Source organism: Lutra lutra, chromosome 3, assembly GCF_902655055.1.
Source record: "Lutra lutra chromosome 3, mLutLut1.2, whole genome shotgun sequence".
Taxonomy (NCBI): domain Eukaryota; kingdom Metazoa; phylum Chordata; class Mammalia; order Carnivora; family Mustelidae; genus Lutra; species Lutra lutra.
The window spans coordinates 183033693-183046565 of record NC_062280.1 but is presented as its reverse complement, the minus strand read 5'-3'; the positions used below and the strand labels follow the sequence as shown (position 1 = coordinate 183046565).

Here is a 12873-nt window from a genome sequence, read left to right as displayed (position 1 = left end):
CTCAGATGTTAGGTGGCTGTCTTCAGCTTAGGTCATGATCCCAGGATTCTGGGATCTAGCCCCACATCTGGCTCCCTGCTCAGTGGGAGGCTTGCTTCTCCCTCTTCTACTCCCCTAGCTTGTGTTCCCTCCCTCCCTGTGTCTCTCTCTGCAATCAAATGCTCTACCACTGAGCTATACCCCCACTGTGTCTCTCTCTGGCAAATAAATAAAAATCTTTTTTTAAAAAAAAGAGCTTCACTTTCTCTACATGATACCACACTTGTGATTTTTTAATATTTTTGATTATATAACAAAAGATGTTAATTAAGGTGACTGTAGACATATAACTAGTACCTACAGAAGATGGAATTTAGTGATATGCCTTGTCCTAACTCAAAACTCACACTCTTTAGTATATTGCTGTATTGTGACCAGTGTGTTTTATTGAAATAAAAGGGATTTTGTTTGTTTTGTTTTGTTTTGGGTTTTTCTTTCTCTTTTCTTTTTCTTTTTTTTTTTTAGGTTCTTTGACATTACTGAATGGATAGATAGTAACTGTCAAAGGCATTATTTTTTTCACTTTTTCTAGTTTCTGATAATATAATGCCATACATGTATCTTTTAGATTTCACAATTCCTAAAAATATTTAAATCCCAGTAATTTCAATTTTTTACAATAAATCTGAATTTTTGTGGGAAGTGGCTATAATTTAGAATGTCATTTTTTTAAATAAACCACATTTCATGGTTATATTTTAAACAGAAAGATTAAAGGTCTTAGCCTATAAATGGCTAATCACCAAAATATAAAGTGTAAAATTTCTAGTGTTCAAATTCCTTTGATGTATTTGACAAACAGAAAACCTGGTAGAAAAATGGCACAAATCTTAATAGGTAATAATAATATGTAAGATCAGCAGCAGCCAAGTGAATATAAAGTAAAATTTTATCCAACATAGAACAATCACATACACTCTAAAAAAAAAAAAAAAAATCAATGGCCAGCCCAAATCCTTTCATTTCCAGTTGATTGTACACTAATTGAAATGGTTGGTTTTATGCTGACAATTGACTTTTTTTAATGAAATGGACAATAGTGAAGTCAGTGCATTATACTGCACACTCCAGAAAGCAACCTTCCATTGAATTTACTCAGACCAACTAATTGCTAAATTAGATGGTCATTCAATGTTATTGAGTACATTTCAAATACTTTCGTCTGAATCAGAAGATAACTAAATGTGTTTTGGTTACTACTGCACTGCTAATATAAAATCACAGGTGTCTTTCTTTCTGGAATTTTAATATAGTAAGCCTGGGGACATGACATTGCTATGTCATGAGACGAGGATGAAGGAATCAAGGTGCTGTGGTGAATTCCCTGAGCAAGAAAAGGAGTCTGTAGAAATAAAGGAAATCCACAGAATCAGCTGACATCCCTGACTAATCAATTATGATTGACTGGTCCTGCATCTCTGCAATAAACTCTTACTAATAAGAAGTTTCTAAAATGTGAATTAGAATAAGTATTTTCATGAAAAAAGCTTAGACAGTTTTCAGAATTCAGAAACTGACATACTAAAAATCTTGTTTATTTTTCTTTTTATTTATAGACACTAACCTTAAAACTATCCATTATGATTTAAATCAGAACCTCTGCTTTACTCTATCACAGCTCTAAAGTTACTATTTATCATATCGGTATTCTAGGAACAAAATGGGAAAAAAGAAAAGAGGCAATTTAGTACCGTCTTTTCCGACACGAAATAAGAGAGTCCTCATCTCTGCTTGAACCCAGTAGGTTGTGATTATTGAAATACATATTATAAAATGTCTATATACTTTGTAGTTTTAAGCAAATGGTTATGATTATTGCTTTTTCCCACATTTAAAAACCAAATTTATTTTATACATGAAGACATATTTCCAAAGAAGTTTTAGTCTCTATAAAAATGAATATTTAATAGAAACTGATAATATTCTCTTATGTATTGGAATTATTAGGTTTGAAGAAATAAAATGTTACTTAAATCTACTACTTTTAACAACACTGTAGCATTTATTGGTTTTGCAATAAAAGAATTATAGAAAATTGCTGTGATATTACTTTTTATGTTTCATATTGAAAGTAGGTAAAGTAATTTCTAAGCAGTGGGTCATTATCATTCATAACTAACCATACTCAGCAGTTAGGCTTTTAACTGCTGATATCATTTTGGGTTTTTTTTAGGAAAAATGATATATGTTATTTAATGTTTAAAGATAAGCTGCTGCAAAAAATTATTTTTTGCTGACAACTTTGCCCTAAACAAACTTAGTCAATATGAACGAGAAGTTTTAAAATAAGTTTGCTAAGAGAAAAAAATCTGAATTAAATTTTTCAATCATATCCTCAGTCAATATACTAAGAAATCAAGTATTGTTTCTAATCTATTATCAAAGGGCAGTTCAGTCTAGGAAAGTTCATATGAACCCTTTAAAAATTCTCCTTTTAGAAAATTCCTCACTAGCTCTTGACTGTGCCATACTCAACACAGGTAATTTTCAATGGTACAAGCACTGTCTCCCTATAGTGGAAGCTTTAAAATGTAGGAAATTTCTGGAATGTTAGCACAATGGCTCCTCTAGAGAAAGGGTCTGAATGACAGATGGTGAAAGGCCAAGCATTACTTTCTTCTTTTCTCCACTGTTCCTGTTCCCAACTCACAAGGACGTACAGAGTCAGTGAGGGGTCTTTGAAGTACCTGAGATATTCCCTGAGGACCAAGCTATAATCCCTAAATCCCCATTTACATCAGATCTCCAGAGCAACTTTTTTTTTTTTTTGGTAGGATTTAAAAATAGAACACTTCTCCTAAACAATGAAATAAAATTAAAGTTGTTTTTGCTAGGCCCTTTCTTTAGGAAGCCTTGAAACTAAAAACTATTTTCCAATTAAGATATATTTTGGCCATCCTTGGGAGTACCCACAGGTAATATCAGCTCAAGCTAACATGCCTAAAGGACTGGCTAAAGGATTACTACCTTTGTCTTTAGAATTCCATGTGATTTTCCTACCACCAATGTGTGGTCACTGCCACTTTCCCAACTACACCTTCGACATGCTGTGAAAGTTGACAGATATCCCATGCTTCATGTGTAAATTCCTGCAACTTTTCTGGATTAAAATCTAGTAGTATTTATTAAATACTTAAGATTATCAACCGACCAATTCTTGGTTATAACATCTAAAAATATAAGGGGAAAAAGTTGTAAAAAGATTCATCTTTGGGAATATTCCTATTAGCAGTATTTATTATTGTGAAAAATGGTAAGAACTTAAATATCGAAATTTAGTTTGGTATTACATAAAGTTATAGTCTTTCCATATGATAGAGCAATATACATGCACTAACAACGATATTGCAGAGTATTTTATGCTATGGAAACAAACATGTTATATGTTGTTAAGGGAATTCTTTGGGACACAAAACTAAATCACTCTTTGATCTCATTTTGTTTTATTAAAAAAAAGTCAAAATTTTTATCTAATTGTATGTATAATTAAGTACAGCAAAAGCCTACAAGGCTTATTTCCTGAGACTGCTTGCTGTTTTAGAAGTGTTAGAACATTTATTTTCCACCCTTTTTGTAAAGTTTTCTAAAATAATAAAATTCAATTTCTTATAATGAATATTGATTATTCTTCAGTAAAAGAAAAGTTAATGTTATTAAATACCTTGTCTGTCCTACATCAACTGTCTAAGTAGGTACATGGTATCACATACATTTAATAAATGTTTTCTCCATTCCTAGATTTTTGGAATATACATCTTTCATATGTCTCTGCTTTTTTATATTCTCCCCTGAAAGTTTTGCTGTGAATTAATTCTCCAAGGAGAAGGTGACAACCTCATAGTCCCACAACTTAAATACTATCTAACACTGATGCTCCCAAATACATTCCTTCTCCTCTGTGGCTGCCCCCGAGATCTGGATGTTCCTCTCGGGAGTCTGAGGCATTTCAAATGTTACAGAACAATAACTAATCAACCCCAACAACTTAAATCCCAGACTTACTCCATTTCCAGAATTCCTTGTTTCATTTAATGACACTATCACCCCACCAAGGGTAGTTCTTACCCTTGTTCTCTCCCTCTCTATCCCATTTCCAATCCATCAACAAATCTTAATTAACTCTCCTTCCTGTATTTATTGAAATCTCCCAGCTTCTCATGGTGACCACTCTTCTTATTCTAGTCCCAATCACCACGATCTTTTGCCTTTGTTGCTTACTTCCTCTATTTTTGCTCTTCTTCTACTTTGGTCCAATTATCTTTATGAAACATTAATTAAATTATATCACCCTCTCCCTACAGTCTTTGATTTCCCATCCCACTTGGGATAAAATCTAAACTCCCTGCAGGGGTCTACCAAATTCCCCTTAATTCAGAATATATCTCTCTTACTCTCCTCTTCACTCATTCTATTGTGGCCACATGCCCTTCTGTTTGTTCTGTGAATACAATAAACCTATTTCTACCACAGGTCCTTCCAACGTTCCTTTTGCCCCACACACAGTTCTCCCGGATTTTTCAGATTCCCTTCTTCTCCTTCTTCAGTATCAACCCAAACCTTCGGTAAACAACCCAAACCCTTTTGGTGGCCTCTACGGGGACACTCTTCTTAAGTACCTTTTCCTACATCATACCATTTTGTTTTCTTTATATTTGTCAGCTACAGTTATTGTACTTACATATTTTTTCCTAGAATGTAAATCTCATGTGAACAGAGTTGTGTCAGCTTTGCTCACCCCTTTAACTTGAGTGCCTTGTACAGATGAAGGTCCATAGTAGAAACTCAATAAGTACTGATTGAATATTTTGAATAAATTAATTATTAATTTATTGGATTTTATTAATAAATTTATTAAATAAATAAATTTAATAAAAAGTTAATTAAATAAATTTATTAATAAATTAATTTATTAATTATTAATTTATTACTTTAAATTGGAGAGGAAGACAAACCATGAGAGTCTGTGGACTCTGAGAAACAAACAGGGTTTTGGAGGGGAGGGGAGTGGGGGTTGGGTGAGCCTGGTGGTGGGTATTATGGAGGGCATGTATTGCATGGAACACTGGGTGTGACACATAAACAATAAATACTGGAACACTGAAAAGAAATAAAATAAAATAAAATAAAATGGAAAAATAAGATATTTAAAAAGTACCATTTTTCTTTTTTTTTTTTTAAGATTTTATTTATTTGACAGAGAGAGAGAGAGATCACAAGTAGGTGGAGAGGCAGGCAGAGAGAGAGAGAGAGGAGGAAGCAGGCTCCCCACTGAGCAGAGAGCCTGATACGGGGCTCGATCCCAGGACCCTGGGATCACAACCTGAGCTGAAGGCAGAGGCTTTAACCCACTGAGCCACCCAGGTGCCCCAAAAGTACCATTTTTCAAAGCAAAGTTCGTACCCACTTGTTTAGTGACTGTAATTGCAGAGGTTACATGGTAGAAAATGAGGTGCAGCTCAATGAGAGGCCAAAAAGAAAGGTGTTTGGAGGCTAATGAATGGAGCCAATTTTTGCTAATAAATGTGGTTGGCTTCTTTCCATGTATTTAACAGGGGAAAAGGACAAGAGGAACATTAGCTTATCCTTATGATGACAGATGTTATTTTCACTATTAAATGCACTTAATACCCATCACAATAAGAAAGATGGAATTCTGTGGAAACATAAATAAGTGATCATCTAAATCTACAGATTAGATTCTGAAATATAGTCCTACCTTTACTTCCTCCCTTTGTCTCACACTCCTCCCAAATTAAGAAGTTATCGCTTATAGAAGACAATTTTCTGAAACTTTCAGACCTGACACTGTGCTAGGTCTTTATAATTCCTCCTTGATAGTGACAGTATAATAGCCATCCCCACAGGGGCACACATGTATGATTAGCAGTCAGAAGTCTAGCAAAATCAAAAACATCTCTTCATCTTCGGGACAGCTGGTTTAGGAGAGAACATGTTCTAAGCCATTAAAGGTGAATATTTTCACCACACCTGTACAAAATGACTTTCTGCTATCTTCTCTAAAAACCCAAATTTCAATCCTCATCCTATAGCCTTTAAGAGATAGACCTCAAAGGTAGCATTTTATATCATATCCTTTTATAGTCCTGGAACAAAACTTGAGCATGAATAATTGGAGATCTGTATACTCATAGGAAGATGAAAGAATTGGGTTCAATTTAACACAGGAGCTAAAAAAAAAAATAATAAGTGGGATTATTTCCCTCTGCCATCTTGAAAAGGATACGGCTTTAAAACCAATGAAAGAAGAAGACAGTGATGTTCTGTTGGATGGGCTACATACCAGCAAACCCTCTTCCTAAGAGTTTTTATAAACCTTTTTGACTATCTACTTATTTCTTTGTGAATATGTTTTCCTGTATCTGTAGACTCTTTCCTATATAGCAGCTCCAGCCTCATTACTTATAACGAGGTTTCCATCAGCTTTCATCATGTGTATGTTCCACAAAGTTTGAACACGCACCTACTGGACAAGTGTATTTACATATTTCTACATTACACACACGTGCCATTGCATTGTTATCTATTTTACACACTTTCCTACAACCAAATAAATTAACATAATAAGATAGCATAAATAGACACTGAAGTTCATTTTTCCTTCCTGCCATCCAGTGGACTGGTTTGTGCACTCTCTGGGGGAATGCTTAGCAAACTTTGGAGACCCCTAAGATTTTATCTCAAAGAGAGGAACCGATTCTCTTGATCTTATGAGCAATGTGCACTAGAATTTCGAATAGTCTAAATCTGCATACCTCATTATATCATGTTACAGTGCACGATGCTATGAGGTGCCAGTGAGACCAGGCATTTGTTCCTCCAGCTGCAGGTAATGGTGTTGGCTGCTGGTAACTCAGAGCTAAGGTAACACTCCCCTGCCTCCACCCTAATAGCCCTCATCCAATTACTGGTCCAATAACCCACCTCCTTGTTTCAATTCAGGTCAACTGGAAAGCACTGTCCTAGCTTCAGAGTTCCTACTGGATTCAGAAGAAGAGTCCATTATTACTGTAAATACGGTTCAATTGCTTTCTCTCTCTCTACAGCGCTACTTCCTCTAGTCCTTTACTGACAGCAAAGGCACCCTGCCGAAATCTCCTGTACACAGGTCTTTGTTCCAGAGTCTCTTATGTGTTGAGTTCCTAATAGATTGTTTATTGAGCCATTAGCAATTCAAGTATTAATAAAATATCCTAAATCTTTCTGAGCCCCCATTTGGTTCTCACTGAGTCAAGATTAATTTCACCTAGGGGTCTTCTTTGTTCTTACTATGGAAAATCAAGGCTCCAAAAATTGGACAGGAAGAGTGACCTCCTTCTTCTAAATGCCTAAGTGACATTTACTGATGGGCTTAATATCACTGCTTCTGAGGACAACAGATCTCCATCCAGATCTTAGCCATTCTGCCCCAGGCTGTGGTCTAGCTCGTACTGCTCACTCTGATGCTTCCATCAATGTCACTTTAGCTCCTGACATAATCCCAGTACCACTCAGGTTCAAGAAATGTCAGAGCACTTGGCCTACTAGCAGCATAAGGCAACTATCTACTTTACCTGAGAAGTATCTCTCTGAGAGAATTGGTTTAACTCACTAGAGGCTATGAGGTTTAACTCATTAATAGTCACGACATCACTTTTCTCCTACACTTTCTCAATGGAACTTACTTTTGGTTCTGCCATGGACGGTGACAGCTGTGCTTTCCCAACGCACCAATCATAGAATAGCCAAAGTAATCATTATTGTCTCCTGGAAGGGAGAGATCTATGGTATTGGACATAGGGCCTTTAATGTTTACATTTCCTCTGATCAAGACACAGACTTTCATAAAAATGGAATCCTAAGAAGTGGGCCTACATAAACTCACATTTTGCAGAGCAACTATGAACAGCATAACAATGACTCTAACTTGTTTTGTTTTAGAGAGAGAGAGAGAGAGAATGTGTGCCTGTGTGAGTCAGGGGGAGAGAAGGGTGGGCAGAGGGAGAGAAAGAATCCCAAGCAGGGTCTGTGCCCAGTGTAGAGGCCCACATGAGGCTCAATCTTATGACCTGAGATCATGACATGAGCCAAAATCGATTTGGATGCTTAACCTACTGAGACACCCAAGCACCCCAGAATATTTTAATATTCATAAAAACTCAGTACTGTTTAGGTATAGTTTCTGATATAGAATATCAGAACTATCCATCCAAGGCTTTACTTAGAAAAAATGAGAATATATGCATAGATAAATTGTTATAAAAAGACGAATCCTAAAAAAATAGTCCTCTTTAGCCCAAACTCCAATAGATGAAGAATGGAGGGTTGCCATTATAGCATGTAACATAATATTTGATTCTAATTAAAAGATTAGTTCAATGAAATGCTCTTTTGATAGACATTTACATGCTTCATATACTATATATTAAAAATAGTAGTACACACTTGATTACAGTTTATTAAGGATAAAACATAAGTATTTCATAAATAGTCATTAGGTAGATTATAAGATAATATGTAAAAGGTGATACAGGAAATAAATACAAAAATGCATTATTGTTCATTTATGACTTACCTTTTATTAAAACTGGAGCAAAACCCCTCACAGCAAGGCTCAGAGAGTTACCTGAAAAGCGACTCCAGTGTCTCCTATGGTCTGTGTTTTCTCTAATTGTCACGGCAGTCCCCATGTCTAACTTCATTCATTGGGGATGAAGCTTATCCTAAGATTTTCACTATACCTTGAAACTGTGAGGCTGTGGCTCCTTTTCACAGATACAGACTGCCCTCCCTTAAGATATGACTGTACATTGATTCTGTACGAAAATTTCTCAACAAAATATTTCTAAAACTCTCGATACAAGTAATTCATTCCAATACTCATGTTTAGGTAGGACCATCAGATAGGATTAATAGATTTATCACATGTAATGGAAAGCAACCACTTATTATTTACCATTGATTATACCAATAAGTAGAGTATCTGTACTTACTTGAATAACATGCTTCAGTTTATCAATAATTTGATTTATCACGGGATCAGTTCCTCTGACTTTGACTTCGGGATTTCCAGACTGGGCTTTGATTCCATTGCCAACCACACGCTGAGTATAGCTAACAAAGAGAAGAGTGGAAGATACAAGACTTAGCAACCTGCCAGAATATTATCTGCCACAACCATTTGAACATACCTGAGCTCAGAATCTTACTCTTTTAAGAGTGTACAATATATATATGTTTTTCTTGGAACAGACCCTGACCCAGCTGCACCATTTTTTTTGGTAAAATGCTTACCATGCAAATATAAACTATTCTAATGTTTCTCTCTCAAAAGATGTAACCAAAAATTAATTGTGGTTTTTATTTTCTTTTAAGATTTTATTTATTTATTTGACAGACAGAGATCACAAGTAGGCAGAGAGGCAGGCAGAGAGAGAGAGGAGGCAGCAGGCTCCCCACTGAGCAGAGAGCCCGGTGTGGGGCTCGATTCCAGGACCCCAGGATCATGACCTGAGCTGAAGGCAGAGGCTTTAACCCACTGAGCCACCCAGGCGCCCCAATTAATTGTGTTTTAATATTATTTATCAATAAACTGAAGAAAGCTACTATACATCCTAATTCATTACCAGATTTTGCTGAATTACGCATATGTCTGAATCCATATTATCTGGGTCAATTTATTTTATTTTATATAATATATAAATGAGTCCCAATGCTATTTTTTACATATTGGACTATAAAAGTCAAAACTATGAACATCATAAATAACTAAAACTGGCAAAATATTTTGCACCAGAAAAAAACTACAATCTTTCATCAACATTTATCTGAACAAGGATCTAGCAAATCATGTTGTATGTAATAGGGGGTCTTCACGGGTGGTTAAAGTCATTGCAAATCACTATCTTCCTAAAATGATAATTTAGATTCATCAGTCACAATGCTAGGAATAAAGGAGATGTTCAGTATGCTATTGGAATAGCTAGAAGGAATGGTATCTGCCATGTGAGAGGTGAGGGATAACATGGGTAGTAAACACTGAGCATGTGGAGAAGTCCGTCTGGATTAAGACACTTGGGGGAGAATTAAAGAAGTTATAGCTTGTGTTAGCCCTTGAAGTATTAAGGGAAGAATAGGCCTGAGATGGTAGAGTTAATGTAAACTCCAGAGCAAAGGGTGACATCCCAGCAGGAGAAATGGCAAAGGCATATGAATAACACACACAGGGAAGAATCACTAGGGTTCTATTTACAAAGAGTACAAATAGGGAAAAGTAAGAGATAGGAGGCCATGCCCTGAACATTCCATACTCTTTCCATTTAAGACTCTCCTCTGAGTAATCTGTTTAAATTGAAGTCACGATAAAGTGGCCTCAGAGACTTTTCAGCAAGCATTTTCACATTATGCTTAATGTAATATTTCTTCCCTCTATTTGAGCAGAGTATCACAGCTATCCACATGAACCCTCTGGACTTTCCACAGCAATGGAAGCTCTTTGAAAAGGTGAAAGGAGGTTCCACTGTTGAGAATATGGCCATACAAAAGAAGTTTTAAGGAATATCCAATTCCTCCCCAAATTCTGCATGCCCAGTGATTAATTTCTACAAGTGGGTCAAGCAATTACCAACTAGATCCTTCCAATTAAATGATGGAAATTTTTTAAATTGATAATATCAATTGCACGTGACAAAAATAATGATATTAATATATCTTTTTTATTTTTAAAACAACCTTGAACCCACTTCTTAACGCAGAAATAGAGGGGTATACAGTTAAGTATTCCAGTATGCATTAGGGATTTGGCAATATATGCCAATAACAATAGAAGAAAATCAATTATACAAATCTATTGATGTGTAATAATATCATTTATTTAGAAGGAATTAAGTAAACTATAAATATTAAACTTAACTCTTCTGTAGCATTATTATATTTTTCTTCCAACTATTTCAAGCAGATTGCACATGTGGCTCCTTTATTGTATTTATTATTAATAATGATGAATAATATGAATACCTAAGTGGACAAATGCATGTTTATGATCCAGACATTGTTTTAAATACTTTCATTGGAGTTTGTCGGTTTATTCACATGATAATCATTTGTTGTGGGCGTGAGAATGTGCCTATAGACCTCGAAGTACACGAAATTTAATGGACTAAGTGTACCCGCTGCTTCACTCTGAAATCTCTTTCTACGCCTGCCCCCAACCAATCACTGTGTTCAGGAGGGATACTAATGCAGAACCATCGATGGAAGACAGAGGGCTCCTCTGACAGCCAAGTTTGTCTCAGGATTCCCTGAAACCCTTGCTAACCTTTCCTTGGGCTGTAGGTCATGCTTGAACGCTCCACTCAAATTTCTTACCCCTCCCCTTCACTCTGGGTCACAAGTGCTCCATGACTAACAGCTTTACCAGCCTTACTCATTTCCACCCCATTTGCTTGGATAGGCATTTCCCTTAAGAAAACCCTCTTGTGTTTAATTCCTTTTTGTCATCTGCTTCTTGGAGAATCCAGACTAATACATCATACAATATTTATATTATAAGGATTCCCACTCTACAGATTGGGGATCTAGGATCTGACTATGTTCAGTAACTTTCCCAATGCAACATTTTGTTAAGTGCGCAGCAAGGGTGTGAATCCAGGGAACATGAGCTCCAAAATACAATCACTCAATAATTATTAATGAAAGCTCCCGAAATCAATTAATATAATCCGGAAATACAATCAGTTTTGTGCAAAGCATTTTTTTTCTTTTTGTAATTTTTTTCCTGTAAAACTATAGCATTTTCAAATATTTTACTACTTATAACTAGAAAAGGATATACTATTTTCTTAAAAAATCACAATGAACAGTTGTATACTGCCAGCTAAAGAGTGAAGTAATGCTTGATAGAGGGTTGAAATAACAGATGGCAAATTTGCTGTAAGATTCTCCTATTTCTCTAGAAACACAGATATAATATGAGCAATAAAAACTTAGTCTCATCTCTCAATTTTAAATACAGTAAAACTTTACACAATAAAGGTTTGAGCTCTCTGGGTCCACTTATATGTGGATTTTTTTTCTTTTTTTTTATATGTGGATTTTTTTTCAATAAATACAGTACTATAAATGTATTTTCTCTTTTTTTCTTAACAATATTTTCTTAACAATATTTTATTTTCTCTAGCCTACTTTATTGTAAGAATAGAGTATATAATACATATACAAAGTATGTGCCAATCGACTGTTACCGGTAAGGCTTCTGGTCAGCTGTAGGCTATTTGTAGTTTCAGGAGAGTCAAAAGTCATACACTGATTTTTGACAATGCCCCTAACCCCCACATTCTTCATGGGTCAGTTGTAAACTACTTTGGTTGCATCTTGGTTTATGTACAGACCATGAATGTTCTTTCAAGATGCAGGAATGTCATGTCACAGTAATCTGAAGAACTTCCCATTTTTTATTCTTAACTGTCACAGTTGATAGCACAGATAAATTTTATCACAATTACAAATGATCAGGAATCTCATTCCAAACTAGTGTATTATTCACTAGTTCAATATCACTATTCTTACATTATTACTTAAATAAGGAAAAATACTCCAGCATGGCATTTAAGATACTTCAAGTGAAAAATAATCTTTAAAAACCAGTTTTTCTTTCCTTTTTTTTTTTTTTAAATAAGGTTAAGAAGAATCACAATGCAATAGCAGGACATACATACCAGAATAGTTTAAAGGAAAAAGACAGATGATACCAAGGGTTGGCATGGATGTGGACCAGTTGGAGCCCTCTCTCTTTGTGGATGAGTGTGTAAACCAATGTAAGCCACTATTTGACATGTA

General features: G+C 35.4%; 1 protein-coding gene across 2 annotated transcripts in view; it reads right to left on the bottom strand.

The window, feature by feature from the left end:
* The window catches only part of GPC5 (glypican 5), a 1410504-nt gene that overhangs the window by 917700 nt on the left and 479931 nt on the right, over nucleotides 1-12873 (bottom strand). For both annotated transcript variants that reach the window (XM_047720231.1, XM_047720232.1), the window contains exon 6: nucleotides 9030-9150. In XM_047720231.1, the coding sequence (XP_047576187.1) occupies nucleotides 9030-9150 (121 nt within the window). The remainder of the gene's footprint in view (nucleotides 1-9029; nucleotides 9151-12873) is intronic.